The sequence below is a fragment of the Heterodontus francisci genome, chromosome 9, assembly GCF_036365525.1.
Source record: "Heterodontus francisci isolate sHetFra1 chromosome 9, sHetFra1.hap1, whole genome shotgun sequence".
Lineage (NCBI taxonomy): Eukaryota > Metazoa > Chordata > Chondrichthyes > Heterodontiformes > Heterodontidae > Heterodontus > Heterodontus francisci.
The window spans coordinates 48,413,926-48,432,857 of record NC_090379.1 but is presented as its reverse complement, the minus strand read 5'-3'; the positions used below and the strand labels follow the sequence as shown (position 1 = coordinate 48,432,857).

The window sequence follows — 18,932 nt, the reverse complement described above, 5'->3', positions numbered from 1 at the left end:
TGGAGTCAATGGGAATCAAGGGTAAAACACTTGGCTGGTTGCAGTCATACCTAGCACCAAGTAAGATGGTTGTCATGTTGGAGGTCAATCATCTCAGTCCCAGGACATCACTGCAGGAGTTCCTCAGGGTAGTGCCCTAAGCACAACCATCTTCAGCTGTTTCATCAATGATCTTCCCTCTATTGTAAGGTCTGAAATGGGGATGTTCGCTGATGATTGCACAATGTTCACCACCATTCGCGAGTCCTCAGATACTGAGGTAGTCCGTGTCCAGACACAGCAAGACCTGGACAATATCCAGGCTTGGGCTGATAAGTGGAAAGTAACATTAGCGCCACACATGTGCCAGGTAATGACCTTCTCAAACAAGAGAGAATTTAACCATCTCCCCTCGATCTTCAATGGCATTACCATCGCTGAATCCCCCACTGTCAACATCCTGGAGGTTACCATTGACCAGAAACCGAACTGCATCAGCCATATAAATACCATGGCTACAAGAGCAGGTCAGAGGCTAGGAATTCTGCGGCAAGTTAACTCACCGCCTGTCTCCCCAAAGTCTGCCCACCATCTACAAGGCACAAGTCAGGAGTGTGATGGAATACTCTCTACTTGCCTGGATGGGTGCAGCTCCAACAACACTCAAGAAGCTCGACATCATCCAGGACAAAGCAGCCCACTTGACTGACACCCCATCCACCACCTTCAACATTTACTCCCTTCACCACCAATGCACGGTGGCAGCAGTGCGCATCATCTACAAGATGCACTGCAGCAACTCACCAAACTTCCTTCGACAGCACCTTTCAAACCCACAACCTCTATCACCTAGAAGGACAACAGCAGCAAATGCATGGGAAATACCACCACCTGCAAGTGCCCCTTCAAGCCACATACCATCCTGGCTTGGAATGGTATTACCGTTATCACAGATATCATCGCTGGGTCAAAATCCTGGAACTTGCTGTACCTACATCCCAAGGACTTCAGCAGTTCAAAAAGGCAGCTCATCACCAACTTCTCAAGGGCAATTAGGGATGGGTAATAAATGCTGGTCTAGCCAGTAATGCCCACATCCCACAAACAAATAACAAAGGTCTCCAGAATCACAGATGCCAGTCTTCAGCCAATTCAATTCACTCCACACGATATCAAGAAACAACTGAAGGCACTGACCACTGCAAAGGCTATGGACCCTGACAACATCCGGCTGTAGTACTCAAAACTTGTGCTCCAGAACTAGCCACACTCCAAGCCAAGCTGTTCCACTACAGCTAGAACACTGGCATCTACCTGACAATGTGGAAATGTTCAACTATGCCTTGTCCACAAAAAGCAGGACAAATCCAATGCGACCGATCAGTCTACTCTCAATCATCAGCAAAGTGATGGAAGTGATTGCTGTTGACAGTGCTACCAAGCGGCACTTACTCGTTTGATAGGTAAATTGGCCATTGTAAATTGCCCCTAGTGTAGGTAGGAGAATGGTGGGGATGTGGTAGGGAATATGGGATTAATGTAGGATTCGCATAAGTGGGTGGTTGTTGGTCGGCACAGACTCGGGCCGAAGGGTTTGTTTCAGTGCTGTATCTCTCTATGACTATGACTTTAATAGCCTGCTCACCGATGGTCAATTTGGGTTATGCCAGGGCCACTTGTCACCAGATCTCATTACAACATGCAAAGATGAATAAAAGAGCTGAACGCAAGAGGTGAGGTAAGAGTAACTGACCTTGGTATCAAGGCAGCATTTGACTGAGTGTGGCATCAAGCAGCCCTAGTAAAATTGAAGTCAGTGGGAATCAGGGGGAAAACTCGTAAATGGGTGGAGTCATACCTAGTACTAAGGAAGATGGTTGTCGTCATTGGAGGCTTGACATCTAAGCCTCAGGACATCACTGCAGGACTTCCTCAGGGTAATGTCCTAGGCCCAACCATCTTCAAATGTTCATCAATGACCTTCCCTCCATCACAAGATCAGGTGTGGGGATATTTGCTGATGATTGCACAATGGTCAGCACCATTCACGACTCCTCAGATACTGAAGCAGTCCATGGCCCCGTGTAGCAAGACCTGGCCAACATTCGGGCTTGGGCTGATAAGTAGTAAATAACATTTGTGCCGCACAGGTGCCAGGCAATGACCACCTCCAACAAGAAAGAATCCAACCATCGCCCCTTGACATTCAATGGCATTATCATCACTGAATCCTGCACCAAGATCCCAGGGTTTACCATTGACCAGAAACTTAATCGGACCAGCCATATAAAATGTCAAAAGCAAAATACTGCTGATGCTGGAATCTGAAATTTAAAAAAAATGCTGGATATACTCAGCAGGTCTGGCTGCATCTGTGGAGAGAGAAACAGAGTTAACGTTTGAGGTTTGTGATCTTTGATCAGAACTGAGAAAAGCTAGAAATGTAATAGGTTTTGAGCAATTGAAAGATGGGAGGGTTGGAAGAACAACAAAAGGGAAAGTCTGTGATAGAATGGAGGGCAAGACAAATTAAATGACAAAAGATTTCATGGTACAAAGCCAAAGGGAGTGGTAATGGGACAGTAAAGAAACAAAAGGTGTGTCTAGGTGTGAATGGCAGGACAGTAGCTGTCCGAACACAAAGTAGGAATGAAACAAGAAGAAAAAATACAAAACAAAATGGGGCAGAGGTTATGATCCAAAATTGTTGAACTCAATATCAAGTCCAGAAAGTTGTAAAGTGCCCAGTTGAAAGTTGAGGTGCTGCTCCTCGAGCTTCATTAGTACACTATAGTAGGTCAAGGACAGAAAGGTTAGAGTGGGAACAAGGTAGAGAATTGAAATGACAGACAGGAAGCTCAGGGTCACACCTGTGGACTGCACCTGTGGTGTTCCACAAAGCGGTCAACTAATCAGCATTTGGTCTCCCCAATGTAGAGGCGACCACATCGTGAACAGCAAATACAGTATCCTAAATTCAAAGAAGTACAAGTAAATCGTTGTTTCACTTGGAAGGAGTGTTTCAAGCCTTGGACAGCGAGAAGGAAGGAGGTAAAAGGGCAGGTGCTGCATCTCCTGTGCTTGTACGGAGAAGTGCCATAGGAAAGGCAGGGGTGTTGGTGATTGAGGAGTGGACCAGAGTGTCGCAGAGAGATCGGTCCCTTTGGAATGCTGAAGAGAGGAAGATGTGTTTGGGGGCGGCAACACACTGGAGGTGCCAGAAATGGCAGAGGATAATCCATTGAACATGGAGGCTGGCAGGGTGGAACATGAGGTTCTGGGAGGGAGGGGAAAGGGTGAGAGCTGAAATAGAACGTACACTGTCAAGGGCCCCGTTAACTACAGTAGGGTAGGGGGGGAAATCCCTTGGTTGAGGGAAAAGGGAGACATATCGGAAGCGCTTGTATGGTTGCATCATCCCAACAAATGCGACGGAAATGGAGAAACTGGGAGAATGGAATGGAGTCCTTATAGAAAGCAGGGTGTGAGGAAGTATAGTCAAATTATCTACGGGAGTTTGTGGGCCTTTAGTGAAAATTGGTTAACAACCTATCTCCAAAAATGGAGACAGAGAAGTCAAGGAAGAGAAGAGTCATGGATGGACCATACGAAGGAGAGAAAAGGGTGGAAATTGGAAGTAAAGTCAATGAAATTTTCCAGTTCAGGACGACAGCAGGAAGTGGTACCATATAGTCATCAATGTACTGGAAAGACAGGCGAGGGAGGGGCCCTGAGTAGGACTGGAACAAGGAATGTTTCACACAGCCCACAAAAAGGCAGGCATAGTTAGGACCCATGACGCAGGGCATCAGAAGAGGTAGGAACAGACTGGACAAGGGGAGAAAAAAAAAGTCGAAATAGGAAGAAATCAGTTCAGTGGAGCAACAGGCTAAAGCAATGGGCCTACCAGGGCAGTCTTGTTTGTGAATTTTGGGAAGGTGGTAGAAACTGGCAGTACAGCTTTGAAGGACAATGAGGTTGGAGGCCGTGGAAAGAAGATCTCCAGAAATGAGGTCAGTGACAGTTCTAATTACAGAGAACAGGGCGTGGGGGAGGGGGAGAGAGAGACAATCAGACGGAGAGAGAGACTGGTGGGTGGAGACAGACAGACAGAAAGAGGGGAGAAAGGTAAACCAGGGGGGTGGGAGACAGACAGACAGACAAACAGAGAAGCGGGGCTGAGAGAGAGAGACACACAGACAGAGAGGTGGGGGAAGAGATAGAGTTCAAGATCACTCCTGACAGATGGACATCTATCTGGAATACTACGGATACATCAAACAAATATAATGCCAGGTACGTCACTAAATCAGTGTTCAATATCGTGATGAGAAAGTAAGTCAATAAATTAGTCTTCTCATTTCAAGCTTCCTCACAAAAATGCATGTTTGTTTTCGTTTTAATTAATAGCAAGATAAATTTTTAATGCCTTCAAAGATCTTTCTGAAATTCTCTCATCGGCCAAAAATTGTAGGACAAAAATTGTAATGTGGCTCCCCCCCACGCGAAAAGGTTGGATACCCCTAATCTACAAGGCACAAGTCAGGAGTGTGATGGAATATCTGCATTTGCCTGGGTGAGTGCAGCATCAACACTCAAGAAGTTCAACACCATCCAAGAGAAAGCAGCTCACTTGATTGGCACCCCATCCACCACCATAAACAGTCACTCCCTCCACACCAGTGCACTGTGGCTGCAGTGTGTACCATCTACAAGATGCAATGCAGCAATTCGCCAAGGCTCCTTCAACAGCAACTTCCAAACCCACGACCTCTACCACCTAGGACAAGGGCAGCAGGGGCATGGGAACACCAACATCTGCAAATTCCCCTTCAGGCCACACACCATCCTGACTTGTGGGTGTACCTACCCCACATGGACTGCAGCAGCTCACCACCACCTTCTTAAGGGCAATTAGAGATGGACAATAAATGCTGGCCTGGCCAGCAACACCCACATCCTATGAATGAATTTTAAAAAACTTGGAACTATAATCGCCATTCCTTCACTGTCACTGGATCAAAGAGCTGCAACTGCCTTCCCAACAGCATTGTGGGTGTACTTACCCAAAATGGACTGTGGCAGTTCAAAAAAAAGGCTCACCACCATCTTTTCAAGGGCAATAAGGGATGGGCAACAAATGCTAGCCTTGCAAGCGAAGCCCACATCCCATAAACAAAACCAAAAAAACTGACTTTCAGCACCTGTGCAACGGACAATACAATAATAAACCAAAATGCTTTACAGTATTCAACTCTTTCTCCTTCCCCACAAAACACACCCTTGCTTTTTAACCCTTGTATACTATTAGGCTGTTGTGTTGCATTATGTTCCTAATTCTTTATCTTTGTCCTCTTTAAAAAAAAAAAAGCAAAACGTAAGTTTGCCAATACTTATTTCAAGCAGCTTTGCGTATGCACATGCTTTGAAATACAGCTATATTCACAACTTACACCAAATCACATTAAAATAATGAAGTACAAATAGACCTTAAATGAATTTAAAGCAAATGGGTGCAATCGAAACAAATACATCTCCTTACCTTTTGCAAACTGGTGGGGTTCAGCTGTGTTTTGTCGATAATTTTTATTGCAACCTAGAAGAGCAAAATTTAGGAATCATGAATAAAAATTTGATTTAAAAAAAATTTAATATAACATTTGAGTTATGAAACTTCTGTTTCTGTTAACAGGAAACCCAATAGAATACAACAATCTCTTGTCTTTGGCCTCCTTGTCTCGAGAGACAATGGGTAAGCGCCTGGAGGTGGTCAGTGGTTTGTGAAGCAGCGCCTGGAGTGGCTATAAAGGCCAATTCGAGAGTGACAAACTCTTCCACAGGTGCTGCAGATAAAATTGGTTGTCGGGGCTGTTACACAGTTGTCTCTCTCCTTGTGCTTGTCTTTTTTCCTACCAACTGCTAAGTCTCTTCGACTCGCCATGCTTTAGCCCCGCCTTTATGGTTGCCCGCCAGCTCTGGCGATCGCTAATACAACAATAAGACCGTAATAAATGCAAAGTCTCAATTTCTGTCTTGATAGATATTGCAACCAAAGACAGGTTTTGGTGTTCGTAAATCACTTAATAAACATTTCCATTTTACTCAAGATAAAACATGAACATGTATGTTTCAAGAGACTTTTTGAACTATATTATGGTACAAAATTATGGTGAGCAGAAGAACTGCAGCTAAACATTTGGAAAAGGAATGGAGTTAGTTATTCATTTGGGCCAAATTTGGCAAATGAAATTAAATGCATTTTTTTTTAAACATTTAAAGTATTGCATGTGGATCAAATAACCAAAGTGACAAAGAAATTAAAAATGCTAAGATCCAATTACCAGAACAAAAGAATACCAGTTTTTAGAAGTTGTAGCAATGTATTGGTTAGACTCTCATAATATCACACTCAGTTTTGGTTATGACATCACGAAAAATGTTCTGTAATTGTTTAAGAAAACAGCAATATTGAAATACATAGAAGTTAATACACAGAAAAAAATTAGGGCCAGCCAATCTGTGGTGACATTTATCCTCCATGTGAGCATATAGTTCCAAACACATTTATTCACCCTGTTCCCATCAACCCATTTTCCTTCTTCTGCATATCTAATTTAATCTTGAATGCTTCAACCACTGACCCTGGAAGCAAATTCCACAGCCTCACAATTGTGTGCGGCGTTCTCCTGCTCTCTGTTCTAAATCTCTTCTATCTATGGACCCACATTCTTGTCCTCTACTGGATGCAGTCTACGTCTTTCTATCCGATCATCTCATTTTAAACACTACTCTATCGTCCCATAATCTATGTTCTAAAGAAAAGAGCCGTAATTTTTCCAAGCCCTTCTTTACATTGTATTTCCTCATACCAGGCAGCATCCTCCTGAATTTGTGTTGTACCCACTCTAAAGTCTTAATATCTTTTCTATACCATAGAGCCCAATATTTATTCTATGAGGGAAGATTAGAGAAGCTGGTCCTGGTGGCAGTAATTTGAGGCAGCAAGTTTAAGAAAATCACACAGGTAGTAGTATATCAGCAAGTTGTCATCTCAATTAATTTTCACACATCATCTCCTGAAATGAAGTACAGCAACAGAGGCATCAGTCATCTTCAAACACTTGTAAATTGCTCTGTGGCTACTTTTAATATATTAGGGCTCAACTGTGACTGTTGGTAGGGTATTGAAACACAGGGGCATAGTGCAGTCTGTCATTATATAGCATGATCCTACCCTCACCCTATGTCTACACACACATTTTCTGCAGTAGAAACCCTGGCCTAATCTCCCTTCCCAAAGCTAAGGGTGTTGCAGCCAACCACCAAGCCAAATGAAATCAATCAGCTCAGCAGGGACCAGCCCTTGCGTTCAGGACGCTCATGATCTGCAGAGCTCAACTACTCACTGGATTAACTCCAAGCCATGCAAGAAAAAGAGGGACCCCAAATTTACATCATTACTTCAAAGTACACAAAGTGGGACCAAAGGAAATGAAAAGTACATTTAGGAACTATTTTAGGAATGGTTACTGAAAGATTGATAATTAGTTGGAATAAATCAACCATGGTTAATGAATGGGTTTTCAGACTGGAGGGATTTAACAGTAGTGTCCATCAATATTAAGGTTATCAACAAACTTAGGAAGAGGTCAAGAGAATTCTCCACCGTCAAAGAAAGAAAGCAAGAAAGACTTGCATTTATACAGCACCTTTCAAGACTTTAGGACATCCTAAAGTGCTTTACAGCCAATGAAGTACTTTTGCAGCGCGGTCACTATTGCAATGCAATATCAAAGGAAATATTAGGAAATGGCAAATCCTACCATAAAACAGTGATGGAAGCAGTATTATAGTTTTTAATAGGGAAGTGGATAAATGTTGAAAAAGGGGGAAAAAAAGTAAATGCAAAAGGACAGGTGAATGGAAATAAGCTTGTACAGAGAGCCAGCACTGTCCCGATAGCTTCCTTATGTGCTGTAAAATACTACTATTCTAGAAACATACGAGGGGCAAAAACATTGTGATTATTCAAAATAAAATGATTGAGGAGTAATGTGCTAAAGGGATGAGTTTGATTGGCTTTTTTCATCCATGATTTTTCTTATGAACTTATTCAGATGACCATACAGCAGTTGGACTGAGTGCTCTGTTTCTGTGCTATAGATGTTAGGCAAATCATATAGCTAGTTGTACAAATTTTATGCAATTTAAAAGAAATAAAACAGTTTGTATTGATATAACAAATGTCACAAGATATTTCAAATCAGCAAACCCTTAGCAGAAACTACGCAAGTATTAGGTAAGGAGGATAGATGGTGGGAAAGGTAGGTTTTTTTTTAAAGTAGAGAGAAAGGTAGCAAAGATTGAGGTATTTATGGAGAGCGTTTCCAGGTCACAGGTCAGGTGCAGAAGAGTGAAGGCATGAGTGGGATGTAGGGTTAAAAGAACTTCCAGAGGTTCAGTGTGGTATGGCCTTAAAGGGTTTTTTTTATTTTCATTCATTCATGGTAGATATGGGTTTTGCTGGCAAGGCAAGAATTTATTGCCTATTCCAAATTACCCTTGATAAGATGGGGGTGAGCCACCATCTTGAAAACTACTGAGTGGCTGGCAAGGCCAGTGGTCTGCAACCTGCAGCTTAATAAGGATTCGTGGAGCTCCTGAACTTGATCGATTAATTAGTAACAAAATGGATCTGAGTGGCTTGTTTTTTTGTTAAACTATTAACATTGTACTTGTGAGAAAGTATCATTCAATTAACAACTTTTCTGTAAAAACCTTTGAAATATTGTTGAAGTGTGTCTCTCCTGTGTCTCATTATTATTGGCATTTGAGCAACCAGACTTGCGGCTCTTAAGATACTGAATTTTTGACTAAATTTTAAAAATGTCTCTTTTTGTTATTAAGGCTGCCAAACCCTGGGCTAGGCCATTTCAAAGGGCAATTAAGATTTGACCACATTGCTGTGAGTCTGGAGATACATGTAGGTCAGAGCAGGTAAGGACAGCAGATTTCCTTCCCTAAAGGACATGAATTAACCAGATGGGTTTTGATGACAATCCAGAAGTTTCATGGTTACCATTATGGATGCTGACTCTTTATTCCAGATTTATTTAATGTAATTGAACTTAAATTCCACAGCTGCCACGGTGGGATTTGAACTAATGTCTCTGGATTATTAGCCCAGGCCTCTGTATTATTAATCCAGTAACATAACCACTATGCTACTGTACCCCTAGCTTTGTAAACAAGTATGGCAATTTTCAAGTTAATGTGTAGGGAGACTGTAGGGACAGTGAAGGTGAATGAAGATGGGGGCAATAGGGGTTTAGCGCAGAATAGGGAGCAGGCAGTGGAACTATGGATAAGCTGGAGTTCATGAAATTTGGAGGTTAGCAAAGAATGCATTGGATAAGTTGAACTTGGAGGTGACAAAGGAACGGATGAGGATTTCATTTGCGACTGAGGAGAGTTAAAAGTGGTGGCAGATGATATTGATGTGAAAATAAGGACTCTTGGTGCTGTCCAGAATATGTGTGCTTGTGCTTCAGGTCAGGGTCCAAAAAGGGCTCAACTTCAGATTTCTCTTTTACAAAACTGTTTTATGGCAGAGGGAAATAAATGTTTAGGGAGTATTCTACTAACACCTTTTGAAGATACAAATATAATTTACAGTTTATTAAAAAAGTATAAATGAAAATTTCAGTATTTGGTTGCGTTAAACTCAATTCCGCATGGTGAGTTTCCCAATGCCATAATGGGAGGTGCCAAGTGAAAAGTATGCACTTCCTCATAAGAACAGGAAATAGAAAAAGGCACCCTAGACAGCTCATACACATTTCCTAATGGCTGACTTAAGACCAGCAGAAGCATTTGCCATTGAGCCAGGAAAAGAATGTGACAACTTAAAAATGAAAAATTACTATAATAAAGGAACAATTCAGCCAGTGGGGGTCCAGCTATATGTGATACATATATCAATCAATAAAGTAGGCCTTTGCAGACAAACTTACTTCTCTTCCAGTGAGGATATGTCTGGCCAGCTTCACCTTGGCAAAATTTCCTTTGCCGATGGTTTTCAGAAGCCTATAGTTTCCTATGTGCGGCTGCTCATCGGCACAGGACGTAACTGAATTCCGGCATCGAGCTCCCCCAGAGCGGGTTGACCGAGAAGAAACTTCTGAGCGGCCATCCATGTGAGAAGTGTGCTGAGATGGAGGAAAACAAGAATATTAGTTTGAAAGCTTGGGAATATCAAAACAAATGTTAAAAGAAACCCAAGTCAGCAATCTAGGTTTTGAAAAAGGTTATGGAATTAAAAATATGAGCATATATTTCATTATTGACAGAATATTGAAAGCCCCTTCAGTCCACCAAACTAAGCCCAAAATGAAATCACCTCTTCAGTCAGCTTTTGCTCTGCTCTTCATGAAAGGAAAAATTTGAAATTTCCACAGTATGTCATTTTTAATTAAATCTGAAATAAGTTTACCAGAAATTGATAGAGGCCTTTTTGAAGCTCAGAACATGCATTACAGAGCTATGTGTAAATACCAAATTGCAATACAGAAAAATTGCACTTCAACCAATTATCTCACGCATGTTACAACAACTTACATTTCTACGTCAATCCTAGTGTGAAGACAGACATCTTCAAAAGCATTTTCTAGGATGGCAGACAAAGAGTAAACAATGAACAAGTACTAGAAAGAGTCTTAAGAAGGCATCAAGGGATGTGGCAAGGCACAGAAGCTGAGAGAAAGAGTTCCCGCATTCCTGTGGCTCAAGAAGCAACTGTCAATGGTGGAATGTGGAGCAGGACAACGTTGGATTAGTTCAAACCACTGGAAGAGGTAGTGTGGGTCAAGACAATAATGAAGATCTTATAATCAATTTGCTGGTCATAAGAAACTTGGCACGTATGGCATCAATAGGGATATGGGCCTTGCACAAGGAGAGGCACTGTGTTTTGGAGGAGTTATAATTTGTGGAGATTGGAGATGGCAAGAAGGTAATCAGGGTGTGGATTAGTTTCAGCATCGAGGAAAAAGATAGTATCAGATGCAGGTACTTTTTGGCTGCCAAAATATCAATAAAGGCTTCCCCAAACCTCCCCCCAAAAAACTTTCTTATTATCACAGTTATATACAATTGCCACAAGTTGACCAAATCCACGTATCAAAATCTGCATCTCTTTTCTATGCCAAGTATTGGTGAGGACAGCTGCAGTCGAACAAGTAACTCAAAATCGCATTAAGTAGCTTACTGGAGAATACACTGAATAACTCAGAACATTCTTCTAGTCATCTCAGAAGAAAAATGCCACACAATTGGAAGAATCGGTACAGGCTAATATTACTATCCACAGTTAATCAGATAAGATTAGCTAAAAAAAGAAAATTTAACAAGAGCTTTGAGTACAATTGTGAAAATTTATAACAACTTACAGGGGAGATCTCCCAGTGTCCTGGCCACCATTTATCACTCAACCAGCATCACTAAAACAGATTAACTCATCATTTACCTCACTGCTGTTTGTAGGACCTTGTGGCGACAAATTAGCTGTCACATTCCCCACATTACAAACAGTGATTAATCAGAAAGTTTCCCGATCCAATCTGGAGTCAGACAGGGCTGTCCTCTCTCCCCTGTCTTGTTTGTTTGCTGTATTGAACCCTTTGCTGAGTCTATTAGGAAGGATGCGAGCATAAGTAGGGTGACAATCCCAGGCAGTGGAGGCACTCAGGTTAAAACCTCCCTGTACATGAATGACGTCGCCGTCTTCTGCTCAGACCCGCTGTCTGTGCGCAGACTGATGAGCATCTGCGACCAGTTCAAACTGGCCTCGGGAGCCAATGTTAACCACGGCAAGAGTGAGGCCATATTCTTTGGGAACTGGGCCGACCGATCCTTTGTCCCCTTCACCGTCAGGTCAGAATACCTGAAGGTGCTGGGGATATGGTTCGGAAGGGCTGGGGCGTGCACCAAAACCTGGAAGGAGCGAGTAGCCAGGGTACAACACAAGCTGAGCAGGTGCGAGCAGCGATCTCTCTCCATTATGGGTAAGAACCTGGTCATCAGGTGCGAGGCACTCACGTTGCTGTACGTGGCGCAGATCTGGCCCATACCCCACTCCTGCGCTGTGGCAGTCACCCGAGCCATTTTCCGCTTCATCTGGGGATCCAAAATGGACCGGGTCCAGAGGGACACGATGTTCAAACCTCTGGATAAGGGTGGGAAAAATGTACCCAACATCGCCCTCATCCTGATGACTACCTTCGTGTGCGGCTGCATCAAGCTGTGTGTAGACTTCCAGTACGCAAACTCCAAGTGTCACTATGTGCTGAGGTTCTATCTGTCCCCAGTGTTGGGAAGGATGGGCCTGGTCACATTGCCGCAGAACGCTCCATCCAGTTGGACTGTGCCGTACCACCTATCCTTCGTGGAACAGTTTCTGCGGAAAAACACCCTTGACCACCAATCCATCAGGCAGTGGTCTGCACGGAATGTCCTCAAGGCCCTACGGGAAAAGGAGATGGTGGATCCTGTCAGATGTTTCTCTGAGCAGACCGTCAAAGTCATTTGGCGGAATGCCTCACCACCAGAACTTTCAAACAAGCACCAAGATGTAGCTTGGCTGGTGGTAAGAAGAGCCCTCCCCGTCAGATCCTTCCTGTACGCCCGAAGTCTCTCCCCTCCGCACAATGCCCTCAAGGTAACTGTGGTGGGGAAGAGACGGTTGCCCACCTCCTTCTGGAATGTGTCTTTGCAAAGCAGGTGTGGAAAGAGATGCAGTGGTTTTTGTCGAGGTTCATCCCAAGCAGCTCTGTAACACAGGAGTCTGTGCTCTATGGGTTGTTCCCAGGGACGCACACAGAGATAAACATCAATTGCTGCTGGAGGACTATCAATTCGGTGAAAGACGCCCTTTGGTCTGCCCGAAACTTGCTGGTCTTCCAGCGCAAAGAGTTGTCCACGACCGAATGTTGCAGACTGGCACATTCCAAGGTCCAGGACTACATGCTGAGGGACGCACTAAAGCTTGGGGCAGCCGCATAAAGGCTCAACGGGGAAAGACCACAGTGTAAGGTCCCCCCACCAAGCTGAACTGAGGGACTGGATCCATGGAAAACCCCTCGAACTGTATTGGGAAAATTTTCATTTGCTGTAAAATGTATATGGCATGAAAAATGAAATGGAAGGGTTGAGAGGCAACTCACTCCTATATTGAAGGAAACTGACCTCCTTTGCACTGTTTGTATTTTTTGACTTGGTGCTGTTTGGAACTGTTTTGTAATGCATTTTTTACAGATTTTTATGAATAAAGTATATTTTGGAAATTTAAAAAAAGTGATTACACTTCAAAAGGAGTTCAGTGGCTGAAGTGCTTTGAATGTCCTAGGGACATGAAAGCAGATATATATTACATACACACACACACACATTACACAGTAAAACATTGCAAAGTGCTTAGAAACCAAAGGCAATGTGTATTATTCTTGCAAATTCTTTCAGAACAGTCTCTAATGGTACATAAGACTAATTTCTTGCAAAATTCTTATTTCTCTCCCCTCACACAAGAGAAGTTAATGTTAGTTAATTAATCACTTTAAATCACCCAACCAACCAGCAGCACCAGTCAATGCATCATCTCAAATTATCTCCACTACTACCAGTGATAGACATGTAACCTTAAGTTAGCTCAACGATTCCACTCTTGCCTCTCATTCATAGATTGCGGATTTGAGCCCATTTTATCCAAAGCGAGTCTTCCCACTGTCCTGCAAAACCTATTTCCACCACAACCAAACAGATCAACTCACTAGGTAGTCACATTGATATTTGTGGGATCTTGATGTGTGAAAATTGCCTACTACAAAACAAAGTGGCTATACTTCAGAAGTAATTCACTGGTTATGAAGTGCTTTGGGTCCACAGAATGTGAAGAGCTATACATACATGAAAATTCTTCACCCCTGTAACATACACCTCAACATTCTCCAAACAAAATATATTTGAAAGGCAAACTCTATAATGCATTCCTGGATGTTTTTACAGTTGCAGCAGCCAATTACAAACACCAGACAAGCTACATCCCAGTGTGTTGAAGGCGATGGCTATAGAGATAGTGGATGGTTATCTTTCAAATTTCTACAGATTCTGAAAAGGTTTCTGCAGACTGGAAAGTAGCAAATGTAACTCCATTATTTAAGAAAGGAGGGAGAGAGAAAACGGGGAACTACAGACCTATTAGTTTGACGTCAGCAGTAGGGAAAATGTTAGAATCCATTTTAAAGGATGTGATAAAAATAAGGGTCACTGACCCGAAACGTTAACTCTGCTTCTCTTTTCACAGATGCTGCCAGACCTGCTGAGTGGTTCCAGCATTTCTTGTTTTTATTTCAGATTTCCAGCATCCGCAGTATTTTGCTTTTATTAAAGGATGTGATAGCTAGACACTTAGAAAATAATGATATGATTAGGCAGAGTCAACATGGATTTATGAAAGGGAAATCATGTTTGACAAACCTGTTGGAGTTTTTTTAAGGATATTACTTGCAGCAGAAAGGAGTGGATGTGGTGTATTTGGATTTTCAGAAGGCTTTTGAAAAAGGCCCACACAGGTGGTTAGCAAACAAAATTAGAGCACGCAGCACTGGGGGTAATATACTGGTATGGATTGAGAATTGGTTAACAGACAGAAAACAGAGAAGAATAAACAGGATATTCTCAGAATGGCAGGCTGTTACTAGTGGGGTGCCACAAGGATCAGTGCTGGGGCCACAGCTATTCTTAATCGATATAAATGATTTGGATGTGGGGACCAAATGAAATATTTCCAAATTTGCTGATGACACAAAACTAGGTGGGAATGTAAGTTGTGAGGAGGATGCAAGGAGGCTTCAAGTGGACTTGGACGGGCTAAGTGAATGGGCAAGAATATGGCAGATGCAATATGTGATTAAGTGTGAAGTTATCCACTGTGGTAGAAAAAACAGAAAGACAGAGCATTTCTTAAATGGTGAGAGGTTGGGAAGTATTGATGTCCAAAGGCACCAGGGTGTCCTTGTTCATGAGTCATTAAAGCTAGCATGCAGGTGCAGCAAGCAATTTGGAAAGCAAACAGTACGTTGGCCTTCATCGCAAGGGTTTTTTTTGAATACAGGAGTAAAGAAGTCTTGCTTCAATTGCATACAGCCTTGGTGAGATGGCACCTGGAGTATTCTGCACAGTTTTGGTCTCATTTAAGGAAGGATATACTCGCCAAAGAGGGCGTGCAACAGAGGTGCACTAGACTAATCTCTGGGATGGCAGGATTGTCTTATGAGAGATTTTGAAAACTGGGTCTGTATTCTCTAGAGTTTTGAAGGATGAGAGGTGATCTCATTGAAGCTTACAAAATTCTTACAGAGCGTAACAGGGAGAATGTTGACAGGACATTTCCCCTGGTTGGTGAGTCCAGAACCAGGGGACATAGTCTCAGAATAAGGGGTAGGCCATTTAAGACTGAGATGAGGAGGAATTTCTTCACTCAGAGAGTGGTGAATCTTTGGCATTCTTTACCCTGAGGGCTGTGGAAGCTCAATTACTGAGCATGTTCAAGACAGAAATCGATAGATTTTATTTTTATTTTACAGATACAGCACTGAAACAGGCCCTTCGGCCCACCGAGTCTGTGCTGACCATCAACCACCCATTTATAGCAATCCTACATTAATCCCATATTCCTACCACATCCCCACCTTCCCTCAATTCCCCTACCACCTACCTATACTAGGGGCAATTTGTAATGGCCAATTTACCTATCAGCCTGCAAGTCTTTGGCTGTGGGAGGAAACCGGAGCACCCGGCGAAAACCCACATGGTCACAGGGAGAACTTGCAAACTCCACATAGGCAGTACCCAGAATCGAACCCGGGTCGCTGGTGCTGAGAGGCTGTGGTGCTAACCACTGCGCCGCCCAAGAAATATTAATGACATCAAGGGGTATGGGGATAATGCGGGAAAGTGGCATTTGGTAGATGATCAGCCATGATCTGGTTGAATAGCGGAGCAGACTCGACGTGCTGAATGGTCTGATAACACTTGGTTATGATAAATGCCAAATTAGTTTTATGCCAGCATTGGAACCAATCACTAACATGCTCAATGCCCCCTATGATCCTCAGTACATAATAGCAGCTTTTGAATTAACAGTGGAACTTGTTTTTAAAATTACAACTTCTGGCAAGTCCTATTGCTTTTGGAAGATAACTTGCAACACAATTACTTAGATCTGGTTCAATTCTATGAGGGAATACACTGAAAGCATGCAACACCAACTACTCGTAATACCTGATCTACATACTTGCAGTGACAGGCATGCTATCCTATTTTGAAAATATGTAGTGAAACCCTGGGGCTTTAAAAATTTAGGTCTTAACTCTTGTATTGTCTCCTAATAAATACATTCCTTTTAAATAGGCTTAATGTATTGTGAAGCCATGACAGACAAAATGATAAGCCAATGTTGCCCCACCCCTACTTTACTTGCTTAAAACCTATTACATTTCTAGCCTCTGCCAGTTCTGATGAAGGGTCACTGACCTGAAACGTTAACTCTGCTTCTCTCTCCACAGATGCTGCCAGACCTGCTGAGTATTTCCAGCATTTGTTTTTATTTCAGATTTCCAGCATCTGCAGTATTTTGCTTTTATCTTAAATAAACTGGTTCCCTTTCAATTCTTACCTTGCACTGTAAATTCCAAAAAACTGGACTAGCTGCTCACTTGACACTCTAAACTGATCAACTAATTCATTCAAATCTAATGCCTGCACGATGTGCCCTGACACCTGTCAGCCTTGTTGACACACAGTTGGGGCGAGGGGGGAGGGGTGGAGAAGCAAACACACACAAGACTAAAACATTCAAGCAGCAAGATGATGTGAACTAGTTAAACCGGACACCCAAATCATCTTCAGAAAAGCTTTTAAAACAACCCAACTCAAAGCATGTATTCCAGTTGACCGGCAAAACATTTCCAAGCCATGGTCCAAGTTCATTCCATGGCCACGGCCAAGTTGGCCATTTAGTCTCTCAAGTCTCCTTTATGCTATTAAAGATTACTTACATGCTCCGTTTCGCGTTCATTCACTGTAGGTAATGGCGTTCGAGTAGACATTTTGTTTTTTTCTCTCCTGGTTTCAATTTAGCACCGTTGCCGAAATAATTGTAGAAGACTCGATTCGATGGAACATGAGTGGCGAAATGTTCACAAGCAATGGGCTTCAACTGAAGCCAGCCCGACGGATTGTATTTATATTGTTCTAGGTGACATCCAGCAGCGTATACAAAATATACGCCTAGTAAAGCCGAATATCCTTTAAATCCGTCCACATTTTTTCAACATGTAGATAATGTGCAAAGAGATTAGGAGATATTCAAGTGCAATTGTTTCCAAGCGCTGTCGGTGGCTGAGCTCCACGCCCAGAGGAGCTGCTGCTACAGTCTGGGCAAAGCCACAGCCAGCAGTCACTTCCCAGCCTCAATAACAAGGCCCGGCTTCAGCGGGCAAGGGGCAGCGCTCACCGGCCACCGCCACCGCTGCGCAGTTTCCCGGCTCTGAGACGGCGAGCAAAGGTTCCGGACGCCGCTTCTCGCCCTCTAACATGGAGGCAGCGATGTCAGAGGCCGCCGGAGGGGAGGGGAGGGGGAAGGTGGGGGTCTGTCCAGATTAAAATGGCCGCCCCACTCCGACTGCTCGCCAAGCCCAGGGCAGCGGCAGGAAACGCGTCACCCGCCGCCTGCCCACCGGCTGCCGGGAGCGGAAGCGGCGGCTGGAGCCTGACTGCAGCAGCGGGGGGGACAGGTGAGAGAGCAGGGAGGGAGGCGGGGTCGGGGCCGCAGTGCGTCAGGGAGCTTCACACTGACAGGCAAAATAAGGCAAGCTACATTAACACAGCCTGCCCCCGCCTTTAGTACAAACTCCGGCAGCAATAGGTGAATTCATAGAAACACGTCCTCCCCAGGGAGGCCTCACTGTGACAATTTGTTAGTATAACCCATTTAGTTAGGCTAGCTGCTTGATTCGCTGGATTATCCAGAGATGTGATACATGCTCAATAATGTGGAAATGCGGCTATTTTTAAAAGATGTACAAACTCTTCGAAACTGGTTACCTTTTCTCTCCCCTCCCCAACACAGAAATCATGTATAATATGCGTGCTTTCGCTCTGCCTCCTGTCTTATTGTATCTACGCTTGTATCTGGTTATTTATTTATAAAATAAGTTGTGAGACGGAATGTAACTCCATTTAAATCAAGAGCTCTGTTGTATTCTCAGTTAAATGTTAATAAAACAGGCAAATATCTTAAAGCAAAATCAGTGAGACTCACTGAATCGGATCAGATTAACCTTCTGTATCAAGTATTTATTTAATCCTACATTGTAATATCTAGGTCACCTGTCAATTGGTCTCTTTTAAGGTTGAGAATATGTTTCTCCAATGGTTCCGCATGCCTGTTAGCTGACGCATGTCTTCCTTGTATTACCTCCAACGATAACAACAACTTGTTTTTATTTAGTGCCTTTAACACAAGTGCTTCACAGAGGCAGAATCAGCCAGAAATGGAAGCTGAGACAAAGATATTAGGAAGGGTTACCAAAATCTTGATCAAAGAGCTCGGTTTAAGGAGAGCCTTAAAGGAACAGAGGCAGTGGAGTCTAGGGGCTTAGACCACCCATGGGAGAGGGGAGGCGGTGCACCAAAGACCAGAGTCAGAAGAACAGAGAGCTTGGGGGGGGGGGGGGGGGAATGTAGGGCCTGAGAAGATTACAGCGATGGGGAGGGTTCAGGCCATGAAGAGGTTTAAACATCTGGATGAGAGTTTTAAATTGGAAGTGTTGGGGGACTGGCAGACGATGTAACACAAGGACAGGAATACTGGGTGAGTGGGACTTGGGGTAGGAAAG

The 18,932-nt window shown here is 43.3% G+C and overlaps 1 protein-coding gene across 11 annotated transcripts in view; it reads right to left on the bottom strand.

Moving 5' to 3' along the window:
• Positions 1-17,802, bottom strand: part of mark3a (MAP/microtubule affinity-regulating kinase 3a) — a 227,124-nt gene extending 209,322 nt beyond the window's left edge. For 3 of the 11 annotated variants that reach the window (XM_068038986.1, XM_068038978.1, XM_068038979.1), the window contains exons 1-3: positions 17,091-17,793; positions 9,993-10,187; positions 5,522-5,575 (exon numbers count right to left, since the gene is read on the bottom strand). In XM_068038986.1, the coding sequence (XP_067895087.1) occupies positions 5,522-5,575; positions 9,993-10,187; positions 17,091-17,141 (300 nt within the window). In that variant the 5' untranslated portion in view covers positions 17,142-17,793. Of the gene's footprint in view, positions 1-5,521; positions 5,576-9,992; positions 10,188-17,090 lie in introns of all 11 variants that reach the window. The other 8 variants (XM_068038984.1, XM_068038983.1, XM_068038976.1 and 5 more) reach the window with 6 other exon arrangements.
• Positions 17,803-18,932: the final 1,130 nt, after the last annotated feature.